The sequence below is a fragment of the Furipterus horrens genome, unplaced genomic scaffold (assembly GCF_987537825.1).
Source record: "Furipterus horrens unplaced genomic scaffold, mFurHor1.1.pri manual_scaffold_7, whole genome shotgun sequence".
NCBI lineage: Eukaryota > Metazoa > Chordata > Mammalia > Chiroptera > Furipteridae > Furipterus > Furipterus horrens.
The window spans coordinates 12,566,122-12,592,014 of NW_028327177.1; the positions used below are offsets into that span (position 1 = coordinate 12,566,122).

Here is a 25,893-nt window from a genome sequence, read left to right on the forward strand (position 1 = left end):
TCTGGCTCCAGAGTCAGCACCCTTAACCACGGTTGTAGATGATGTTATCCTTGACAGTGAGGAGAGAGAAGCACAGAGAAAAATAACTTACCGAAAGCTACACAGGCTATACACAACAGAGCAGGAGCAGACCCAGGCAGCCTAGAGAACTACATAACCTGCGAAGCTCAACCCTTACACCATCCTGCCACAGCTCTGTTTTGAGCACTCATTCCTAAAGCCACAAGCACTTGCTTCCACCTCAATACAAGAGAAAGGGAAGGAGTTAGCTTTTTTATTTATTTAGCTTAGTATCTAATTTAATTCTAAATAGGTTTTGGTTAGTGGTTTGTGATGAGAGGGTTGAATTTTCACTGAATTAGTTGCCAATGTCAAAGACAATCTTAATCTCACCTATAACAGCGCTTCTTAATCTTTAGTGAGTATATGCATCAGCTGAAGGTCTTGTTAAAATGCAAATTCAGGTTCAGTAGGCCCGGGATGGGCCTGAGACGCTGCATTTCTAGCACGCTAATACTCTTGGGACATGATCCCTGCTTTGAGTTGCAAGGCTAGAGCACTGAGTTGTTCCAAACTAAGCATCAAAATGTATCCCAGAGTTCCAATTGGAAGCTGGGCATTTTCATAGACAGAAGAACGTTTAGGGAGCTTGTGGGTATGACACAGGTCAGAGATAAGATCTGAGCTACACAGACTCCCAAGATCAGAATAGACTTGAAGGGTCATCTGGTCCAGTCATCCAAGTCATGTGTGAATCTTCTCATATCCCTCTCTGCCAGGTCACCTCAGCCCTTGAGTTAAAGAATTATCTACGGTGAATAGAACCCAACATTCTAGACCAAGAGAACTTCAAGGTGGTGCTGAAATTGCAAAAACAATCTAAAAGAGTGAAAGACTGGGGCACATCTATGATATCTCATACTTGGTCAGACAGATCTTCGCCTCCATAATGCACTTCCGGAACCTTTGGATATTTATCCCAAGGCTTTCAAGCCTTGCCATCTCATAAGAAAAACAATGCACTTTACCAGAACCAGCTGGGAGCGCCTAGTTCCCCACGCACCTGCACCCCACAATGAAATAAAATCTCAGTGCTGACTGGCAGGTGCGAAGCAGTGACAGCTGTTTGTCATTGGGCTGCTCCTTGGCTGCACTGACTATACGTCTCCGAGCCTTGAGAAAATGTGTTTTCAAAGGATCAAGAATCATGAGGCCCGGAACGACTTCTTTTCATTTTAGTTTTACCACCGGAAACAAAAAACATCCCCATTGTTGGGTCTCCTGATTCGGGGGAAGCCAACTTCTCCTTTCCAGTCCCTCTTTTCTCAGGCTGTCGTTTGCCAGTTCTCTGCTTTCTCTTTCAGGTGCCCGGGGAGAGCGAGAAACAGTGGAAGCCAGCCCTGGTTGTACTGACCGAGAAGGACCTTTTAATCTACGACAGCATGCCACGGAGGAAGGAAGCCTGGTTCAGCCCCGTTCACATGTACCCTCTCATTGCCACCAGGTAGCCATGGCTTTGCGGTTGCGCAGGACGTGCCCGCAGTTTGAATCTGTTTTATTCAATTGCAGTTATCTCAGTACCTTGTACGACCGCTTACTGTTGGAACAGGAGCTGAGAGCTCCTCTGGAATGTAGCCACCTGTTTTTAGCCAGATGCGTTATCAGTTATGGCCAAACACAGAGACCAAGAACAAACTGCTCGTGCATCGTGAAGGAACAGTGACATCTGTGACATGGTCCCAGCTGAGTCTGGGACCTTCCTGGCTCTCTATCCCCTCCCCTTTGAGATGAACTAGACACCTGTATGTACAGTCTCGGAGTTCAGCTAGAAGGAATTATCCTACAAGTAAGTCTTTGCGTGGCAGCACCAGGAATGTCATATGTGAAAGTCTACAAGACTCCATAACAAGTTCTTCCTCAGCTAAGTGATGCTTCCTAGGGAAGTGGGGCTGCCAGGGTCTGTCTGTTCATAGGACCATCAAGGCCCATTGATTGCTCATGTGATGTATTATCTTAATGCATCGTGTGCTACTGCCATGCTTTGAAGGCCTATATCCTGAGCACAAAAGCACTTCAAACCCGAGTCTTGCCTTCAAGTAGCCGACAAGTCCCAGACGTGGCTTCTATTGCCAGCCCTTTCTGCATGTGCCTTATGATCACAGGCACAGTTTTTACCATTCCGACACCCTTGATTCTTTATCTAGAAGCTAGGAGTGCTAACGTGATGTTTGCGGCCTCCCTGGCATAGTGCCTGGCAATGCTGGGCCCTTAAATGTCTGTTGAATGAATTATTAAACCATGTGGGACAAACTCTGGAAGAAATTGGCCCTACAGAGAAAGCATGTAGTGGACTGAGGTTTTGGGGCCTCTGTCCCAAGCAAAAGACAGAAACAAGATGGGTTCTCCATTCCGGATGGACTGAGATGCCAACTAGGTTATAGTTGAGGTTCAGGTGCAAGGAAGAGAGGGGCCCAGTGGCAGAGCAAGAGGTTAACACAGAATCGAAATGGTGGTAGTGAGCAGAGCTGAAACTCCTGAAAACTCCTCTTACTTCCACTCATGGTTGATTATGGAAACCAGCAAGGGTGGCCAGCGGATGGCAATTACGGGCCCCAGAGGGAAACAGAGGAAGCCATCAAGGGCTGGGGGCCAGACCTAGATCACTTAGAAATAATAAATAAAATAATATAAAACAGTAATTTAATTTTTGAGTTTCCTAAGCCTCAAAATCTTTGTCAGGAGAGCTATTAAATGTTTACAACAAAACCTCAATAATCAGAATCCAGACGCCCTCAAATGTCCATATGAAGAGTCAGGTTCTGTCTTGGGGTCCATTCAAAATCAAGCCAGATTCTGAGACTGTCTCACAACTGAAACCAAAGACAGATTAGGCCACGCTCCCAGTATTCCAGTTACTATGGAGAGAACTTGGACTCATGCCTCTTGGAATGATTCTCAGGAACAGAAGTTTAAATGAGGTGGAGTCTCTAGGTAACTGCGAGGCAACTTGAAAATGAAACTGACGCTGGGACATGGCTTCCACCTCCCAGGTTCTGAGCGTTCTGACCAGGAGAGGAGGCAGCTTCTTCCTTCATGCACGCATGCCCTCATTCACTCCGGATTTCAAAACTCCTGTCCCTCTGGGGCAGTAGCCACATTTCAAGTGCTTGGCAGTGGTGGCTAATGGCTACCATTTTGGACAACACAGATGAGAACATTCCCATCATCACAGAAAGTTCTATTCGAAAGCAGTGCCCCAGAGCATAAATTATTACCTCAGACTTTGTCCCAATGCAGGCCAGTGACCGGACTGGTCACGTACTCCTGTAGCCGTCTGTCAAAGCCCAGGCTGCCTGGCAGGATGTCACCTCGAGGCTCCTGGGGCCGTCTGCACAAGCGGGGCTCCAGCAGTGCAGGGCCAATCTGAAGAAAGCTGTGGATGTGAACGTCTCAAAGCAAAGTTTCCAGAAAGGGGGGGTGGGGGTACAGACCCAGTAAATGACACCTGAGGAGCCTAGAACCATAAACCTGCATCCCGTATAAAAACAGAAAATGGAAACCCCTTCAGTGAAAACTGGCCATTTAGAAAAAAAGATGCATCAGGAATCGGTGTCCACCATCTAAACACAAATCCGACACAAAAGTGATGCTCCATCTCCCAACTTATTGTCCTTTCCCAAGTGACCCAGCCCGACCACTGAACTGCAGAGGAAAATGTGTTGTTAGACATGTATATCTGCCTTATGAGCAATGACAAAATTAGTCCCATAATTGTGACCATGATCTCCAGCTGTAGCTTGTGAGGCAGGCTCTGTCGGAGATGTTAGAACGGTCCTGGCTATTCTTTCTCAGTCCATTCCCTCAAGCTAGTAGGTCATTTGCTGCCTGGTCCTGAGCAGCAGCTGGAAAAGAGTCTCCATCCGTGGTTCTTTCGCCAGGATGGTGCTTCCCCCCAGGCTGACCACGCCCCCTCCCTCCATCACAGCGCTCAGCGGCCAAATGCGCTCAGGGAACGCTGTTGCCTCCAAAGCCCAGGGGGAGACGCACTTTAGGGGAATCGGGTTTTTATCTGACCTTTTTGGCTTATGCATCAGCCGCTCTGGTTTGCATAGTCATGGCTCGTGGTCCGCTTCCTTGCACGACTGGGAATGTGTCTAGAAAATGACCCTTTCCCGAGTAATCGTGCCGGGGACGTGTACTCTGCTGCAGATTCAGGCTGGGCTTGGGCACGAGATAATGTGGAGCAGGATTCCCCCAGCTGAAGGCTGGACCTGTTCTATCCTGGCAGGGAGAGCCAGCTCTCTGAGAGGGGAGGCAGGGCTGAGGCCGTTCGTTTCTCCCGGAGTGGTAGAAATCAAAGGAACACTCTGTCTGGGTCCTTCCATGACAGAGGTTACCCCTCTACTTCCGTTGGCTGCTTCCACAGCCACATATTTATACTCGTCAAGTGGCTCCTTCCTTCCCATGTGTTCCCTACAGTCACACGTGAAACTGCGTCCTTTATCTGTGAGCATTGGGGCACATAGCTATCTAGCAGCACTACTCTGTATTTGTCTTTGCATGCGTTTTTCTAAAGAAGGGGAGTTTTGACTTCTGTAGATTTCTTTCTAAAATCTTGTAATGAGGTATAATTTATAAACAGTGATGTGCACATATCTTAAATGTACAGCTTAATTTTTGCTTATGGATATGGAGGTATGTCTTCTAAAATTGTATTGCATGGTGACTACTAATTAATCATCCTGGGTGACATTATCCAGAAGGCCATGGTAGTAGCATTTGCAAATATAGTTAAGTCCTCACATCATGTAGTCAAATAGGTTCTTACAAACTGTGACCTAAACCAATTTTACCATAGACTAATTGACTTAAACAAGAGTTAAATTCCTAGGGCATATTTCTGTATGTCAGTTAGTGTATGGTAAAATTGGTTTTCATTATTACGTCACTTCACTTAAAGTGACAGTTTCCTAGAACCTATAGACAACGTTAAACAGGACTTAGAATAAACCAGGTGGTAATAAACCAGGGGCTAACCTTTGTAAAGGGAGACTGGGTCAAGGCCAAATGCTTTACATGGATTCCATCTGAGTTAGCAACACTTTTCCTATTTAAGAATTACCTGGCTGCTTATTGAAGGTTCCTGTCGTAAGGATCCTTCCTTGGAGATTCTGGCTCTGCATGCCAGACTGGGAGTCAGGAATACATGTTTCTAACAAGCATTGGGCAAATGTAGTCCTCAGGGTTCCCACATTTAACCCTCAAAACCCCATGAGGTTTAGGTTCTATTCCTAGTGCACAGGCAGGCAAATGGAGGGACTATGAGGTAAAGGAACTTACCCCAAATCAGACAGCTAGGAAGAAAAACCTGGGACTCTGATTCAAGTCTACCCTCTCAAATAACATTCTCTGCACCTCCCAAAAGCATGTTCTTACTCCCTAGAGTTTTAGTGGCCCTTTGAATATTGTGAGTGTATCATATAAACATTTCCTTAGCTCTCCTGACAACTCAATCATCACATCTACTGCAGAGTGATTATGAAAATTAAAATAAGATGACTGTATTTGTTAGCTCGGGCTGCCACAACAAAATACCAGAGATTCAGTAGCTTAAGCAGTAGATAATTACTTTCTCACAATTCTGGAGGCTGCAAGTCCAAGGCCAGGTGCCAGTTTGGTCAGTTTCTGGTGAGAGCTCTCATCGACCTTTGTTTGTAAAGGGGGCCTCATCTTGCTGTATAGTCTCATGACTTCTTTGTGCACATTTGGGGAGAGAGAGATTGATCTCTCTGGTGTCTCTTCTCATAAGGACACTAATCCCATCAGAACATGGTGCCTTTCCTCATAACCACATTTAACCATAATGACTTCTAAATATAGTTTCATTGAGGGTTAAGGCTTCAACACAGAACTGATGGGGTGGTGATGGGTAGAATTCAATCCATAGTAATGATGTAAGTGCAGCCTGATTTAGTATAATGCCTGGCACGCAGCAGGACTGAGCAACTGGTCAGTCCCCTTGCCGTGGCCTCAGCAGTGCTGGAAAACATTGTTCAGATGTTGGATACAGTCTCTCCCCTTGCACAAGAAGAGCTGGCTGGGAGTACAGCCAGTAAAAAACAGGTTTCTTCTAAAATTGAGTTACTCCCTCAACAATTCATAGTTGATTTGTATATTTGTTTTGGTTATTCTTTTAGGTCCAGGCATATCTAATTTATGTTTTCTCTGGAAGGTGAAAATTGGATTGTGTTTCATAGCAGTGGCCCCAGAAATGCTCACATGGTCTTGGTGACAGCCACCAAGCATAGATGTTGACAAGTGTCAGCTCTTCCACTAGCAAACTTGGATGGTGCCTCTGTGCATCCATAGTGCAAATCGTAGCAATGCACTCAGGAAGTTTGCAAACATGTTGTAATTTCAGCTCTTCTCCTCCCTCAGCTTTTTATGAGTCCTTGGAAAAACATTTTTTGCTTAGCCAGAGCTCATTGGATGTTGCTGAACATGAAAAACGAAACAAAACAACACCCCATAAACTCTCGCCCGTATCGAATAAGTGTGTTGGTGTTCTGTCTCTGTCATCTTAATTGTCAAGTGAGATGGGCCTACAGAGAGCGAGGATTAAGGTCACAATATTTCTGGAATTCTAGAGGAGGTCTAGCACAGAAATTCTACACATCCGGTTTGTTCGCAAAAGGTTCAGAAGTACAGGGCTTGTAAAAGGAGTGACGTTGGTCTGCACCCAGTTCTGTGACCTGTGGGTCCGAAGGGTTTGGAGAAGCAGAGAAAGAGAAACTGATGAATGTGCACTTCTCTCTTTTGACACCACTTGGGACCCAAAGACACTGAGCCTTCCTACTAAATTGATAGGGCAGCAATTTTCAAACGGTGTGTTGCAAGAACTTTTAAAACACGCAATCCCTGACTACTTAGTCAGGTGCACTGACTTCTTTTCCCTTAGACTGTCAAATTAAAAATGACAGTGTCCAACACAGTAATAGCTGTCCAGTGTGAATGAATCAAAATTATACCTATTTTAAAAATCAGATTGGCCAACAATATACATTTTGGTGTGCTGCGGAACTTCAGTAATTAGTCTATGTGTGCCATGAGATGAAAAAGGTTACACATCCCTCCTGTGGCGTAATTGTTGGTGCCTAAGGAGCTAACCTGTTTCTAAGTGCTAAAAGTAGTTGATGCCCCAGGCCAGCCTCAGAACTTTTAGGAATGCTTTCCACAGGGAAAGTTTGGCCGATTGCATTTGTCAAACATTTATATCACCATCTGCCTGTGGTTTTCACATGAAGCCTGGGAGGCTTCCGCACTCTTAGGGAAGGTGGGCATTTTCCATGGGCATTCCCTAGGGTAGCGCAAAAGGATCTACATGCCCAAGGATCTACACTCTGTCAAACTTGGAAAAGTGTGGGGTTTGTCTACACGCCTGCCCATCACATGCTTCCCTATGTGCCTGGTGCCCCCTCTTACCAAGTTGAGAGCTCCTCAGAGCTGGTGGAAATTAGCAGAACAGGGAGATCTAAAGTCATTTGTTTGATGACTTTGGCATCAAACTAAGCAAGAGGTGAGTCATAAGACTTCTACTTGCAATGTGATGTTGGGCAAAATATCAGTCTCTCTGGAATTGAATCCTCATCATGAAGAGGGTAATAGCATCCTCTACTTTATACAATCATTGATGGGACCAATTGAGACGGTGTATGTAAGTGTTTAGCGTATGACTGAGTCATAATAATTGATTGATAAATGTTAGCAATTGTTAAGATTGGAGAAAATAATTGTAATTAATATGTGCATGACTGATAAGCAACTGGATATATTTGATCCTATATGTCATATTGCATTTATCAGGTACTCGTAGTGTCTTAAAGACATTGAGGTATAAGGACTGGGCTGATGGAAGAGTTGTTGGTTGGTTTGTTGCAGGAGAGAAGTGTGAGATGGAAATGGGGAGACTGGAACCCCTCAATCACACCACAAAGTTAGTTCTGAATGCTACTTGTAACAATACTAGAGGCAGGTGGCCTAATGATGGCTTCCTCCTTGGGGCAAGAATGTTCTGTTTAAGAAACTTTTAAAAGGCTCCTGTTAGGGAATGACATTGTACTAGGGGCTAATGGTAGGAGAATTTCTTTTTTTTTAATAAAAAATAGAAATATAAGGGATAAAAGCCAAGTGCTGTAAGAGCTAATTGTTCAGGTTATTCACTCATGGTTTCAGGTTCCCAGTAAAATAGGACTAATTTTAATTGTCATTATGTTACACAAAGACATTCTTGAAGGTTTTGTAATAATCCATATTCTATAACACATTGTGATCTATGTTGACTAATTAAGGCATAGATGGGCTAAGGGAACACATAAAAAGATAACCAGAAAATTCCTCACGTCTAGAAACAGCCTAAGTGCCCGTCTGTAGATGAGTGAATTAAAAAACTGTGGTACATTTACACAATGGAATACTATGCAGCAGAGAGAAAGAAGGAACTCCTGCCATTTGCGACAGCATGGAAGGAACTGGAGACTATTAAGCTAAGTGAAATAAGCCAGTTGGTAAAAGACAAATACCATATGGTCTCACTTATAAGAGGAATCTAATGAACAAAATCAACTAATGAACAAAATCATCTAATGAGCAAAATAAAATCAGAGGCACAGAATCATGGAACAGACTGATAGTTGTAAGATGGAAGGGGAGAAGTGGGGACTGTTTGAAAGAAGGTAAAGGGATTAGTCAAAGAGCATATATGAAGAACCCGTGGACATAGATAATGGTGTGGGGAATGACTATGGGAAGTAGGGAGAGGGCGAGGTGGAGGGTGGCAAAGGGGGGAAATTGAGACAACCAGTAGCACAAACAATAAAAAAATAATTAAAAATAAATAAAAATAAAAATCAGAGCTCTGAGTCTGCTAACTAATAAAGACTATTAACTTAAAAGGAAGCTTTCTCAAGACGTTAGACTATTGTGATGTGAAAATATCTATCAGACTGTGAGTCTTGTTTGCCTTGGAAGAGGAAAGTGCTTGGATGGTTTAAATCCACAGCTGACATGAAGTCTTCATTATACTGTTTGACCTCACTTTTCTTCCTACCTGTAGTTGACAAGCTGGAATGTGGCTCACTTTCCTGCTATGATAAAAAGACATAGACTCTGTAGTCATGTGGACCTGGGTTCAAATTCTGAACACTCGCTATGTGACCCCAGCCAGCTACTTAACTACCCAGAACCATGGATTTCTTGTTTGTAAAGTAGAGCTCATTATACTACTTTCAAAGAGTCAATGCAAACGACAGGGTATTGATCCCATTTTCACCTAGCCCACATGTACTTTCCTCCCTCCACATTAACTGCTGGCAGCTGGCCATGAACTGTCATGATACCATGGAGAATGTATAGAGGTCAATCAGCTGTCTGAAAATCCACCTCGATAATATCACCAAAGAATCAAAAATTGGCCTCCATCTCTTTTGCGGCTCATTCTCCCACATTAAGTTGGTCTTTCTTATAGTCAATATCCCTCAAAAATAAAAACCTCCCCAGAGATGGGAGCTTGCCTAACCCTTTCACCGCCATATGCAAATGAAAGAAATTTAGAAGATAGAAATGAGGCAATTGTTCAACTCTTCTTGGTTGAGGATGGTGGGTACCTGGGCAGCCCCTCCTTCCAGACAGTCGGATGCTTACCTGTAGTGATCCTACATGCCCATCACTTCTTGCCTGGAGTCTGTTGACTATTGGGCTCTATGAGGGGTGGGCAGTGGGCAAGAGAATACCAGACAGTACCAGACCAGTTGTTTTTCCTCTCTTTTGTGGCTTGCATTGTGGCATCTGCTGGGAAGTGCTAATTACAGCAACTAAGTAAAACAAGGATGTACAGTAATATTGCTTAGCAACCCAGTGACCTGATATGTAATTTTACTGATTTGGCTAAATCTGCATGTTGCGATCATTTTTATTTTAATTAAGGATATTAATGTTTTCATGTGGAACGTTTTAGGCAACATTCTCTAACGACTATCCAGAGTTAAATTAGTGCATCAGCATACCTGGTGAGACAGGTCTTTTAGTTTTTGTTTTCATCAAAACCAGTCAGACAAAGGGGCATATCTGAAGACCCAGAAGCAGTATGAGTATTTCTACTGCCACATTTCCTCAAGTCTTGGATAAAGAATTTGACCCAAAAGTGTGCTTATCACACAGCCATGCTGAGCCTCACAGAATCCGCCACTGTACAGATGAAGTAGTGTTAAGACATTTCACCCTTTCTTTGTATCTGGGTTAGAGATCCATTTCATTTATATATAATTCTTTAAATGTACACTGTATCCATGCTGGCCATGAATGTGAAACCTTAATACTTTCACTCTTTTGATAAAATGATCACCTTCTATTCTCAGACCAAAAAAAAGGACTCTCACCCCCTAAATAACCAACTCACTACAAAAAACACTAGTTGCAAAAAAAAAAAAAAAAAAAATGGAACGAAGAAACAGATTGAAAGAAGGAACAGGAAATGGATGTTAGGCTAATCTTCTAGAACATGTCACCCAAGTTCTCTTTAAAAATCACTTTTTTTTTTCAAAACTGAATTAATCTGGAAATTAGCATTTAGTGATGTAAACCCAAATTCTTTGGATTTAGCATGAGCCACTTTTTTCATGTGGTTGAGGGACTAACGGTGGGAGAGAATCCTTGGAAAATAGCCCCTGTTGTAGTCTAGCTATTTACTTAGCCATTCATTTAACAAATATATACTGAGCACCTGCCATGTACCTGGAATTGTTCTAGGTGCCAGGCACACAGTAGGAAATATTCAAATAAAAATCCTGCCATGATTGCACTAATGGTAATAATGGCTATTTCTAAGTATTCTGTACCAGAATCCACTTTCTAATATCGTGTGGTCCTATTCATTTGTTCACTTATGCACACTCCTAGCTAAAAGGAAATGTAAAATCACACTGGGGTTTGTGGCTTTGCTTCCAACCATGGCTTTAACCATGGGAATGTGTATCTGAATTTTGTAACCAGGGAATGAAGCATGTCCTTGGGCTTCTCAAGCAGTTACAGATAAAGCTTAGAAATTGGGTGTGAATTGTAGCTTGAAAGACTGTCCAAGGGTGCCAGTATTTTTTTCTGGCTGGGCAAGAAAGTTATCATCTCTCGGGAGGCAGATAAGAGACAGACGGTCATAATTTTAAGGATACACAAATAACTTAAAATGTAAAATAATTGAAAGATAAAAACCAGCTATTTCAGAGTCCCCTCCTGAGACTGCAGACCAGGAAAGATCTTTGGGGAGAATCTTGGGAGGAATATAAATAAAGAGGCTCCTCCTGGCAAAATGGGAAAACGTCAGGCAGACAGAGCCTGTCCTCAGCTCTACCTTTCCAAATGTCCAAATAATGACTTTTAACATCTTAATGTCCTGCTGACATGTACTTGGTACTTAGTGTCCAGAATCTGGCTACAGTAATGTGTTCCTAAATGTGGTGCAAATGCAGAGTCCATTAGGAGGCCTTTCATTGACCCCACATGTCAAAGCATTTCAAAATAGGTCACTTGTGTGTCTGTGTGTGTACTTCCCTGTGCAAACTTGAACTCATATTTTAGAACTGCTTTGAAAAACTTGCATTCATATATCAGTCACCAGCATGAATTGCATAAATTGAACACCCAGCATGTGTCAGGGAGGGTGCCAGACACCACGGAATCAATGAGAGAAGGGACAAGGCTCCCACCCCAGAGGACATCAAGGTCAAGTGAGGGAGAGGAGGGGGTGATCTTACAAGAGTGAATTAAATGGACGGATAACGAAGCATAGGAGTCCAATGGAAGGGAGCCTGCCCTGAGGAGATCACGCTGTGCTTGGTCTTGAGCTCCAGCAGATGGCTGTGCTGCTAACAGCAAGTTTGTCATCCCCGACATCTCCTCACCGCCTCCTTCCTGAACTTCCCCTGCGCCTCACTCAGGCTCGAATCTCAAAACCGTTCTTTTCGCAAAGCAGCCAAGTCAGAAATTACAAGTGGTGTGTCCTTTCAGCTAGCCGTCCCCGTCCCCGTTAGCCTGAAGATGCAGAGCTGCCTCTTCCTTATCTGCTTGTACCAAAAACATCTGAAGGTAGCAGCTCACGGTGTCTTGCCATTGTTAAGAAATCTTTCCCCATTTGGATCTTCAATCTCCCATCTAAATAACCCTTTCTTTTCAATAGAGCTTTTTAATTAAATTTATTGGAGTGACATTGGTCCATAGGGTCACATAGGTTTCAAGTTCACATTTCTATGATACAGATGTATATGGCACTGTATGCTCACTACCCAAGTCAAATCACCTGTCACCATATGTTTGGCCCCCATTAAGGGAGCTTTACTACCACTTACCACCTCCCCTCTGGTAACCACCATGCTATTGCCTGTCTGCCTCTGTGAGTTTCAGTTTTATATTCCACATGCGTGAAATCATATGGTTCTTAGCTTTTTCTGACTGACCCATGTCACTTACCATGATATTCCCAAGGTCCATCCATGTTGTCGCAAATGGCCGTACTTCATCTTTTCTTATGGCTGAGCAGTATTCCTTTGTGTATGTGCTGCATCCTCTTAACACAGTCTTCTATTGAAGGACACTTTGGTTGTCTCCATGTCTTGGCCACTGTGAATCATGCTGCAGTGAACACAGGGGTACATGTATCTTTATGAAAAAATGTTTTTCAGGTTTATTGGGTAGATACCCAGAAGATGTGTTGCTGGATCATATGGTAACTCTATTCTTAATTTTCTGAGGAACTGCCATATTGTTTCCCATAGTGGTTGCACCTGTTTATGAGAGTTCTTTACAATACCCAGTGGAAACCTCCTGTCCTTTGCAGTTGACATGGCCCTGTGGGTCCTGGTGTTACTCAACTTAGAACCCAGATATTGGATTGTTAAGATCTTAAGAACCATATGCAGTACAGCTTTAGCTTATGTTGAGTGTGAGGTGCCTGGGAGGCCTCTGAGTGGAGATAATCAGAGAGCAGACTATTAGAAAATACAGTATCCCAGACTGTGTATCCAATTTATTCCATTGTCTTGGAGCTGGAACTATGTCAATACAAATTCATCTCAAGAGAAAGGTTTCACAGAGCATTGATAAACATCAGTATTCCACTATTTTTTTTCCTCCCTCTGTTCTTAGTAGCTGCCACGCTTCTCACCAATGTAACAAGAAGGGGTAAGAGAAAGGATCTCGATCTTACCTTATCCAGTGACCTTGTGTCGTCTTTGCAGCTCCATGATTTATAGAACATCCAACGCTCTGTTCAGTCTCCTCAAGAAGGCACAGTGGTGAATGTCTACATTTCTATGTAACATCCCCATATTATTGCTGTGGACAATCAAAAGCAATTAGTTGGGATGATATAATGAACAAAGGAAATTTATTTCTAACATCTTTCTAGGAATAAAAAAATAAATATGTTGATAACTGCAGGGCCTTCTTTGTCATTATCCCAGAGTCCACTGCTTTCCAATCTTGTGATAGAAGTGCTTTGTAGACTCACCTTCTGGAGGAAGATCTTCATAATACTCAGGTTGCCCCAGTGAGGAGGAATACTTCTCCACACATCCACCCAATTCTGGCTCATCCTGAAATGCCACTATCTATCAAACAAACAGCACACAAAATGAGAATGCCACCCTGAGTCAGAATGCATATATTCTATGCAATGGAAGTCCTCATTCTAAAAATCATGAGAGGCTGATTCTGACTCTGCTCCATATTCTAGGAATGAGTCTCCCAAGAACTTGGGCTGAACCTGAAATGAAGAGACTATGGAAATTAGGAAGGCAGAGAGTATTTCTTCTCTTGAATTGTACCTCCTTAGGACTTGGGCCATGTTTGTTCTCACACTACCCCTAGTCTTGAATCTGCGTAGAGTAAGTGCTTTTACTGGTCTTCTCAGACTGACATAACAAAATGCCACAAACCAGGTGGCTTACACAACAGAAATTTATTTTCTCAGGTCGCAAGGCTAAAAGTCCAAGATCAAGGTGTGTCAGGGTGAGTTTCTAATTAGAGTTTTCTTCCTGGCTTATAGACAACTGTCTTCTTGCTCTGCCTTCACATGGCCTTTCCTCTGTGTGGGTGTAGGGAGATTTCCCTGGAATCCTTTCCTTTTTTATTTAAGGACATTAGTCATATTGGTTAAGGCTGTACCCTTAGGACCACACGTAACCTTCATTAGCTTCTTACAAGCCCTTTTCCAAATACGGTCATGTTGGGGGTTACGGCTTCAATATGTGAATTTTAGGGGGACATCATTCAATCCGTAACAGGGCCGTATACATATTAGTGGGATATACCAGCTGGTGAGTAGTGAACGTTTGATCAGTTGAATGAATGAATGATTTAGTGACTGAGTTTCGGTGGTCAGCTGGAAGGGGGAGAGAAGAGACTTGAACAGAGAAGGAAGCTCCTCTAAAACCTCTGAGTGTAGCCCTGAATCCAAAAGCATCTTGTAACTTCAACTGGCATTTCTCCCATTTCATTTGCTGGAGGCCAACAGGGCCATGTAAGGGATTAATGAGGTCACAGATGTAGGTTTCATTCCACGTGGATCAGTTAACTTCATTTTGACAAAGGCTATTCCACAGCCAGGAGGCATTAGGTATTAGGAGCTAGACATGAACAATTTAGAATAACTCAGAGACAAACAAATGCCAAAAAGAACAGAGATAAGCTCATCTAGTGTTCCAACACTGAAATGCCACTATCTATCAAACAAGCAGCAAACAAAATGGGACTGCCACACTGAGTCAGAATGCATATATTCTACGCAATGGAAGTCCCCATTCTAAAAAATAAAAGCGAAAGACTTGGGTCTGTCTCAGTCATATAGCTTTTTAAAGCTAATCTTTAAATTGTTTATAGAAGACTTATTGAGCAATAAAAAAAGCACGGGAAGAAACAAAATCACCCATAAAATTTTTTGACATCTTAATAGAATTGTTTCCAAGCTTTTCTTTTACATACTTGAATTGCATGTGTAGAGCTTTTCTATATGTATATATAAGATAATTTTTAATGTCTATAAAAGACTCCACCAGAAGGTGTGTACTCATATGTATCCTGTGGCTAGTCTGATATAGTTCACTTGACTTTAATTTGAGAAAAGGATCCTTTTGTTACCAGTATGCACAGAAGGGAGCAGAAAAAAAAATAATTTGCTTTATCTCACAGTTTACATATACATAGTATTGTACGTTTCAATAGCTGGTGTTGGCAGATTCAAAAGAACACATAATTCAGCATGTCTGCTATTCTCTGGATAGCTAATCAGCTTGAGCTTGTTGTGCCTTAATATAAATATTAGGTAATTCACACTTCGACAGTTGAAAAAATGAATTTGTTCCTTTTTCCTTTTCTTTTCCATCAGTGAGGTTCCGGTGATGAGATGAATACAAAGTACACCGGCAGCCCTCCCTCCAAAGGCCCTTTTCTCATTACCTCCCGCAGCACGCCGCTCTTCCCACCGAGCACTCCTTACGCATGCCGTCGGCCAGCTAGCGACGGGGCTCTCATACCTTGTTTCACTGTGTTCGTGATTTCACTCCTTATGCACAGACCTACCAAGTGCCAGTTTTCTAACAAATTGCATTTTCCGGTGAATATTGGCTTCAATTCTGCAGTCTCTCTGGAGGAAAATAAATGAGGGCGGTCCATCTTTTTCTTGCTCCGCTTGTGCCTCTCTGTTACATTTGTGCTGGCCCTGGACTGTGACAGAGTCAATGTCCCCTGGTGGAAATTTAGGGTCTAGAAAGTGAGCATGTTAGGCATCAGGGAATTCGTTTTTATGGAATGCTTCCGATGATGCATTAAGTATTGGATTAAATGCTTTATGTATTTTATTGTCTAATTCTTTTTTTTTTAAGATTTTATTCATTTATACTTAGAGAAGAAGGGAGGGAGGGAGAGAGAGAAAGAAACATCAATGTGTGGTAGCTTCTCACGTACCCCTAACTGGGGTCCTGGCCTGCAACCCAGGCATGTGCCCTGACTGGCAGTCGAACTGCTGACTCTTTGGTTCACAGGCCAGCACCCTATCTACTGAGCCACACCAGCTAGGGCTATTGTCTAATTCTAATAATATGAGGCAGGAATTATGCTTTTAAAATAAGAAAACTGAGAATAGGGGCAAGGGATGGAAATAATGCTAACTGAATATTGCTCTGTTTCTGTGCTATATCAGTACATAAATGATTTCATTTCCTCTCCACGGTACCTTATGAGGTAGTGATTCCTGGAACATTTAACAAATGGAAGAATGGGTTCCAATGTGCGTTTTTATGCTTCCCAAACTTATGTCTCTTTTCAGCTTACCATGAAGTCTGCCAGATGTGTCAAATTGATACAATTTTAAGATGTTAAAAAGGGGGAAACGAGACAGATTTCTTGAAGCAAATAAAATGTAAATGCCTTTGAGTATGAAAACACTCTTGAGCAATTAAGAAAACATAACATAAATTTGTGATTTTTATATATACCCTTCTTAATGAATTTTTCCCTGACCTTGATCCTTTTAAAATCTATACTGGGCTTTGGAGAATGCCCTCTGTTTTCTTTACCCTCACCTCAACTTTGACGCCTCCAGAAGCTTCTCAACACTCTTGTTCACACACCACCGAATGCCCTCTCCCTCCTGATGAATGGTACTCAGTGTGTACATGGTAAATTCCTGTGTGTGGGCCCAGGTGAGCAGACATTTCCCCTCGCACTGTCCTAGAATCTCCTCTAAATGAGATTCAGGAAACTCCTCCTTTTTTATATTGATATATAATGGACAGATAATATTATAACAATATACATTAGAAGTGTACAATGACTTGACAATTTGATATACATGTGATGTGATTACCATAATTAAGTCATTGAACACATTTATTACCTCATAGTAGTAGTAGTAGTAGTAGTAGTAGTAGTAGTAGTAGTAGTAGTAGTAGTATTTTGGTGAGAATGCTTAAGATCTCCTCTCTTAGCATATTTCAACTGTACAATACAGTGATATTAACTGTAGTCACCCGGCTATGCATTAGATCCTTACTCATTTTATAACTAAAAGTTAGTGCTCTTTGACCATTATATTCTTATTTGTCCCAGCCCCCAGCCCCTGGCAACCGTCATTCTATTCTTTATTTCTATGAGTTTGACTTTTTTTTTATTTTTAGGTTCCTCATGTAAGTGAGATCATACAGTATTTATCTTTCTCTGTCTGGCTTATTTCACTTAGCATAATGCCCTCCAGGTTTATCCATGTTGCTGCAAATGGCAGGGTTTCCTTATTTTTAAAGGCTGAATAATATTCCAGTTATATATGCATACATTTTTTAAATCTATTTATCCATCAACAGGCACTTAGGTTGTTTCTATAGCTTGGCTATTGTGAATAATGAACATGGGAGTGCAGATATTTCTTTGAGATATTGATTTTACTTCCTGGATAGATACCCAGAAGTAGAATTGCTGAATCATACCGCAGATCTAATTTTAATTTTTTGAGGAACCCCCATATTCTGTCATTCATCCATAATGGCCGTACCAGTTTACAATCCCACCAATAGTGTACGAGGGTTCCCTTTTCTCCACATGGTTGCCAACATTTGTTCTCTCTCTCAACAGGCTGGTCCACTCGGGGCCAGGGAAAGGATCGCCCCAGGCTGGTGTGGATCTGTCCTTTGCAACACGAACGGGCACCAGACAGGGGATTGAGACCCATCTCTTCAGGGCTGAAGTCAGCAGGGACCTCTCCCACTGGACAAGGAGCATAGTACAGGGTTGCCACAACTCAGCAGAACTCATTGCCGAAGTCACCACAGGTGAGCACTGCCGGCCATGGGCTCCTGATGTCACACTTACAGGTGCACCCTCTACTTCACCCTTGCCTCAAAGTAGTTCCCATTACTGGCCATTAGAGACACTTAAAATTCAGGAGGTAAACTTAAATTTTTCTAAGTTAAGGCACACCTTATGCCCTACTAACTTGGAGCCTAAGGGTTAGATTGTGAAAAGCCTAATCCTATCTTCATTCGAGAAAACTTACCAAGCCCTGATCAGGGTGGCTTAGTGGGCTGAGCATCATCCAGCAAAGCAAAAGGTCGCTGGCTCGATTCCTGATCAGGGCACACACCTGGGTTGCAGGCCAGGTCCCTGGTTGGGATGCATGTCCGAGGCAACCAATCAAGGTTTCTCTCACACATTGATGTTTCTCTTCCTCTCTTTCTCCCTCCCTTCCCTTGCTCTAAAAAAATAAAATAAAATCTTCAACAAGAAGAGAAAACGTAGTGATTTGGCAAGTCAGATGTGACTTTCCTGCCTGTAATCCCAAGTAGATTAGTAGAAGCATAAACAACAGAAATTGATTCTGAGTAATACTTTATCACAGAATAAAATCATTTCAATATATTAGGAAGCTCACAGAACTGAGTAGAAAACTGGACAACCAGGCTCTGAAAAAGAGCCAGAATCAAAGGGATCTAGGCGGGGGTAAGCAGAGCAAAGGGTTTATGTTTGGGAAGAGTCCTTGCCATATGCCAAGCATTTTATATAATGTCTCTTGGTGTTTCTTATACTATGAGAAACAACCATTTTAGGGCCCTGAAATCAACTAATTGAGACAAGATCAATGTTTTAAAAATGAAATAATTTAGAATAGAAATATCAGTGTAAGTACTGTTTTGTGTTGCAGCACCATCCAAGGGTGTGTGTGTGTGTGTGTGTGTGTGTGTGTGCGCGTGTGCATCACAATACATTGCCTCATCTTATCTAATAATCCTCACGATTCCTTTGTCAATGTAATTTTACAAGTTGAGAAGCAAATTCTTAAGTAAGTTGCCCAAGATCACACAACTAATAAACAACAGAACTGGCTTTTAACTCTCCACTGTGTCTCTCCAAAGTCCATCATTCATTCACTACATTGTCTACAGAGACGTGGAACTTCTTGCTGTTTTGCCAGTGTTCTAAAAGCAAGAGTTCTGTTCAGACTGCTGTGATAATTTTCATGGCATCCTCCAAATCATACAGGTAGGTAGGTAGATAAGTAGGTAGATAGATGTTACATAGATGATTGAGATAGATAGATGATAGATAGGTGATAAATAGATAGATAGATAGATATAAATATACAAAATATAGGCGGTAAAATCTGGTACATTTGCTAAGGTGGACTCCATATTTATTTAACCCAGTATATTTTACCAGCCAGCACAATGTACAGTTAACAGTGTCTATATGCTGTTGTATCTGATTCTGAGCTCTAAGACCAATTGTTTTTGGTTCTGAGATCTAAGACCAACTTCTTCCAGGTCTCTTGTGGTCACTCATAAAGAGGGCATTATGTGACGTAGTACGCAGTATCCTCAACAACAGTTTTCCAATAAACTCTACTTTGAGTGCCTTAGGGTTGCTTCTTCTAACATTCTCAGTTCACCCTGTCCTATTGTGTTTTCTGGCCACTTCTTTCATTTTTCTCTGTCTTTGAAGAAACACAACAAGGTAATAATGACAAGTGTGGGCTTTAAAAACAGATAGACCTGGATTCAAATTCCAGCTCTATTTCTTTCTCAGTCTCTTACTGAAGTCTCTTAGCTTTTTCATCTATAAGAAGGAGAAAATAATAGTAGCCACCTCATAGGGTGTCATCAAGAATTGAGAGAAATAGTTCATGTAAAGCACCTAGTATTTGGCACATAGTAAGTGCTCACTACATATTATTAGTGATTTTTCTTGCAACTATTTCTCCATACCTCTTCTGTACAACATGCTAGCCTCTGGTCATATGTGGCTATTTAAATTTAAGTCAGCTAAAATTAAATAAATTCCTCAGTCGCACCTGCCACATTTCACGTACTCAAACACCACTTGCGTCCAATGGCTGCCATATTGACAATGCAAATCTACAGCCTTTCCATAGTGGTATAAAACCCTGTGCTACGGCTCTGCTCTAGGAAGGATTTCCCAGGGGACATCATAGGTACAATGTTTCTGAACTTCAGTTGAGCCGAAAGCAACAATAACAACAACAACAAAAAGTTAGGTTTCACTCTCAAAAGCCTCAGATTGCTGACTCCTACCTGCAGAGAACCTGATTCAACAGTTCAGCATTTGTATCTAGGAACATATCAGGTGGAGCTGAAGCAGCTGGTCTACCCACATCTCTCTGTGAGCTGCACTGCGCAGGGATGCAGCTTCCTCTGTCACGCAGGAGTGTTCTGAAAGATGGGACACATTTCAATGTGTAGAAGGGTTTCTCCACATTTCCTCTACCTAAGCAAATAGGAAAACCCAGTTATTTTGTAGAATTTTTGCTGCATCTCCAAGGTAATCGATCTTTCTGAAATTATCCTGAACTGAATGAGTGCCCCAAAATATTCTTCAACATTATTGAAAACCTTTTTGGGGTGTCATTGACTCTTGCATTATATGTGCCTATTCTGTACAGCAGGAAAAACTGGAGTTTTTGAGTTTGAGAGTTGGAAAAGGCCCACACCAGCTGAAAACTAAATTGAATGAAGTTTTATGTGTAATGTCAGAGGAGTTCAGATTCCTTGAAACAACTTCAGGAAAGTCCTTAGGAACGAATAAAGATTGCCAAAGAGACTTGGTTTAGTTTACATTACACAAATTTTGTAAAATTCTTCTCTCTCAATAAACTGAACACTATTTCAACAGAAAAACAACGAGGCTATTGATAAGACCAGCCAAAGGAGAATAACAAAGAATTGTGTGGACTGAGTGAGCTGGGTGCTGGGAGAAAAGAAATTATGGAAATGACCAAAGGTGCCACCCAGTTACAAATTGATACATGCCTGCTGAGCTGGGGAAAGGGGCTTAGGCTATAATCAGAGCTTCAATTAACTTGATAATATGTTCAGTTTTTCCTGTGTAGGTTGAGAACCTCTTCGGATAACCAATTCCATTATTTAAAAGCCATGAATACCATTTGAAGTTAACTAGAATTAAAAATAATCACAACCAGTTAATTCAGAATATCTGATGGCATAGCTTTCAAGTTCAAACACAGAAAAAGAAAAAAAAAAGAAAGAAAAGAAACCCTAAGTTAGAGCCCATTCACCCACATATTCTGCAGGTTATAGAAGCAAAAATCATCAAAAACGAGGATCCAAGATGAGAAGCCATAACTATGTTTATGCCACTGTCCTTGGTCAACCGTGGACAAGGCAGGAGGCAGAGGTCTAGGGCCCTTTTGAAAGGATAACAAGACTTATTGAGGGGCTCTGTCCAGAAGGACTCACAGACCTATGAGTGCATGTACTTTTGGAAAACATCAGCCCTTGGTTACAAGTTGAAAGCTGCCTGCAATAAATAAAGGGGTCTATGTTTTAGTTAGAACTTCAGTTAGATGCCACCTCATTCTTTGAGCACATACAGACCCTATTTCTTCTGCTAATTCCAAAGGCCTGCACCACCCCACTGTTGTTATTACTCAGAGAAGCCAAAGTCCCTTTCCACCTGCCTCCATATCCTCAGAGTGGAAAGAACTTGAATTCTGAAATCTAAACCACCTGAACTGTGACATGTTCCCTTCTCTAATCTTTGCTTTTTTCACCTGTAATATTGAGCTAAGGTCCTTCTATAGAAGTGTGTGGGAAAGTGAAGTTCAGTTTGGTTTCTAATGCTGAGCTGAGCTAATGATGGTAGAGTGATCAACAATACCCTTACTCTACTCTTCCCAAATCCTGTCCCCAGCAAATAAAACATCCTGTGTCTGTTCCTAAAGAACTTACACCTATTTATGGAGGCCTGAGTTGATTTGCTTGCCAGGGTCTGCTAAACATGGTGTTTTGTGAGGCAAAAATAAATAAATAAGGAACAATAATAATAAATCCAATTGGTACTTGTTAATGGTTTTCGGAACTCTTTGGTCAAGGGTTTTAAAATATTCGTATCTTCCTAAATGGGAACTCGGATTCTGGTGGCCGTCCTTTCATCCAGCTCAGATACTCAAAGTGCTAGTCTCTTTCTCTAGACGCGATGAGCACATGCGAGAACCGGCACCTCACCTGATTGAAAGTTTTCCGTTTTGTCCCTTTGGATCAGAAGGTACCACGTGGACAGCACCTGAGGTTCCGGACGCCACACTGGACAGAGGGAAGAAGTGGCCCTCTTCCTGGGCGGTGCCACATCAGACGTCCATCTGCTACAGCAGCTTTCCCAGGACTCGTAGTCATTGGGCCATCAGGAGAATTTAAAAAGCACTCCTTTCTATTTGTAACTGAGCTTTGTTCAGCTTTCTGAAAACTAAAAATGAGGTTATTTTTGAAGGACTCATGCCTGACTTCTTAGGTGTGTCACATTTGTTAACTTTGGTGACGTAATGGGGGGAACGCTTGCTTTCTCACCAGGTGGTAGGCACCTTACCGACTGATCGTGTGTGTGTGTGTGTGTGTGTGTGTGTGTGTGTGTGTGTGTGTGGTGATGATGCTGAGGACTCAGAGGTGGCTTACTCTAAATCAGATGTCAGTTTTTCCCAGCTTGAGACAAGTGCATCTCTCTACCTATGTATTGTCAGATGGTCAGACCAGGGCCAGAGGCCAGATAAAAACCCCAGCAAACGGAATTTCTTTCGGTTTATTTCCTTTAGTTCACAGAACAAGTTAAATTACCAGGTAAAAATCAATCTAGGGAAAAATATTTTCATGAATACTTACTAATTTTTGACTTTAGAAACTTGTGGCTGGCCCCTGGGACAGAGGATGCTTACGTGCCTGGGAAAATGGATTGACTTTCCTTGTTCATCTCTCTCTCTCTCTCTCTCTCTCTCTCTCTCTCTCTCTCTCTCTCTCTCTCTCTCTCTCTCTCCAGCTTGCACCTATAAGAATCAGGAGTGCCGTTTGACCGTACATTATGACAATGGATTTTCTGTCACCACTGAACCACAGGAGGGTGCCTTTCCCAAGACAATCATACAGGCTCCATATGAAAAGTTGAAAATGTCCTCAGATGATGGAATCAGGATGCTGTATTTAGATTTTGGAGGCAAAGATGGAGAGATTGTAAGTGCACTTTTCTTTACAAAGTGTGATTTCCTGTATTTCATTATGCAACACACCTCTAATGGCTCGCAGACATAGTGCTGCCTTGTATTTATTTAGCATCAGACTATTAACAAAGCACTCGCAGCTCCATGTCTTATCTGATCCTTGAAAAACAGTGATGGAATCAATTCTTCCACAGTTCCTTATATTAGTCTGATTTTCCACTAGAATACTACATATATATATTTGAACCCAAGGAAAGAATCCTTTACAAAGCCAGCATTAAATTCTTTTCAAATAGAGTACCACCAGCTTCAAATTGCACATTCATTTTTTAAAAAGTATCAGGCATCTGACCTATCCTTGGCATTGTGCTCGGTGTCAGGATGCAGGGTTGTGATGCGTGCAGTCCCGGCCATCGGGGAGGCCTGATCAGAGCAGAGAGCACAGAGCTGGGGGGTGCTGGACGTGGGCAGGGTCCACAGGGCAGCGGGGAGAGGGCCAGGCAAAGGCCCAGAAGTTGGAGACAATGTCAAAGGTCCAACAAAATTAGCAAATTTGCCAGTGAAGGTAACATACTTCTCACATCAATGCAAACAGCCCCTGCGTTTAAATCCATGATTCCCCAGGATCTTTCCCACCTACCATAATGTAAAAAGCACGTTAGTCCAGTTCACTGAAGTTCAGGTGAGAAGTGTGCTTTCATTTCCCAGGAAGGCATAGCATCTCATTTAAACTGTGGACTGTACAATGTCAAAGAGAACCTTAATTTTATAAGATCTAGTCTGTTTAGGTTCTGCCTAATTACTGAGTTAGTCAACAATTTTTTTTTTTACTTCCCCATGATAACAGGGATGGGAGGATATATAAAACACAGAGGAAAATCTCAGTTTTAAAGATCCAGTGATTTCAATTCAACCACTGGCTTTCCACAACCTATCTTTCCCCACTCGCATCTCATGACAGTTATTTCATTGGTAATTCTCTGAAAACCATTAGGGTTACCTCCTATGGGCTAGCTGAAAGAAAGGGCCAGGACCACATTTACAAGAGCTAAGGGGTCTTTACTCCCAAAGGTGCAAGCATCCCTGTTCTACAACATGCCATACGACTGCCCCGATCCAATACCAGATTTTTTCCTGCGGAAGCCACAGGCAGTCACGATAGATTGACACCCTTTGGCTGACAGTTGACCTAACTTACTTCCTGAGAATATTTTCAGCCAGTTATTTTTCCAGCTTTTCAAATGGATCTGCTGCATTTTATAGGACTTTTTTGTTGCCTTTTATTTGTATATTTCACTCAGTAAATTCAGCCTGAGGCACCACTTTGGAAATAAATAAGTGATTTGAAAGTCCATTTTACTAAGAATGCTTCTAGTTTGGCTGGTATTCTGCCAATCAGCCAACTGTGTACTTTTTCCTAGAAAAGTTGAAAAGAACAAGAACCAGTCTCTTGCTTTATCCTTGACTTGAAAATTCAAGGCTGTTATTGCCTGTGAGGAAAATCATTTATGTCTAAATGTCAGCCTTTTCGCCTGTAATTACGAGCTGACTTGGAAGACTTAGGAAGGACTGATTTTTTGCTGATAAGCTCAAGTTCACAGACAGCTCCCCCAAAGCATCTGGTTAAGCAACTCCAGGGAGCAGGCAGCAGGCCATTTCGGTGTAGGGGAAGGGAGCAGAGAAAAGCTGTGGAAAATGCAGTAAATTGAGGGTCAAGAGACCCATGTTGTCTAATTCTGGAACTAATCACCAGCTGTCTTGGGCAAGTTTTTATTTCTTTGGATTGAATCTCCCCATCCATAAAATACAGAGAATGAAGTAGGTCATCTTTAAGGTGACTTCTAAAAGTTGCATTGTGTGTTGGTGAAATAAGATATTGTGGTCGAGCTCTGACTGAGGCATCCGAGAGACTATGGTTTGAGTCCATGGTTTCTCTGTACTGTGACATCTCTGATCTCAGAAAGTTTTATAACTACACCAGATCTTAGTTTCCCATGGAAATGACAGAGATAATAGCAACATCTACCTCACAGGGTTTTTGTGACAATTAAATAAGATAGCATATTGAATATATTTAGCACAGTACCTGTTCCATAATATGTAAAACCTTAACTTTCCTAGGTACATGTTCAGGTTATTATTTCCCAGAGGTGTCATCATCAGAAGAGAATCGGGGACAACTTCCCCAGTTCTCCTGAATTGGGTCAGGTGATAAAAATTCAACCTGACTCTTAGCTCTGACCACGTGTCAGCTCTGTAGAAACACAAGGAGGAAGATGAGGCTTTAGAGGGGGCCTTAACAAACATGTAAAGCACTTGCCTCCAACAATCCAGGAGGACAGGACAGAGGACCGTAAGGACACAGTTGATTAGCAGCATGGGGTCTGTGCTTGGAATGTATAAAGAATTTTCACATACAGTATTTCATTTAATACTCTAATTACCCTGTGAGTTAGGTAGCGCCCAGAAAAATTGTTAAGTGACTCATCTAAGATTCTACATTTAAAAGGGTTGCCCCTGGCTGGTGTGGCTTGGTGGGTTGAGTGCTGGCCTGCAAACCAAGAGGTCGCCAGTTCGATTCCCAGTCAGGGCATATGCCTGGGTTGCGGGGCAGGTCCCCTACTGATGTTTCTCTTGCAAACCGATGTTTCTCTCCCTCTCTTTCTCTCTTTCCTTTCCCTCTCTCTAAAAATAAATAATAAAATCTTAAAAAAAAATAAAAGGGTTAGAGCCAGGACTCAAACCAAATCTTCAGATGTGAAATTTAGTCCTGCTTCACACTGTACCAAATATCATTATTGTGATACCATAAATAAATAGTCAAGAAGGGCAACATCAGT

At 42.1% G+C, this 25,893-nt stretch overlaps 1 protein-coding gene across 1 annotated transcript in view; it reads left to right on the forward strand.

The window, feature by feature from the left end:
* The window catches only part of SNTB1 (syntrophin beta 1), a 196,978-nt gene that overhangs the window by 169,178 nt on the left and 1,907 nt on the right, over positions 1-25,893 (forward strand). The window contains exons 4-6 of the mRNA XM_090283409.1: positions 1,365-1,504; positions 17,671-17,867; positions 22,876-23,066. Coding sequence (XP_090139535.1) covers positions 1,365-1,504; positions 17,671-17,867; positions 22,876-23,066 — 528 coding nt within the window. The remainder of the gene's footprint in view (positions 1-1,364; positions 1,505-17,670; positions 17,868-22,875; positions 23,067-25,893) is intronic.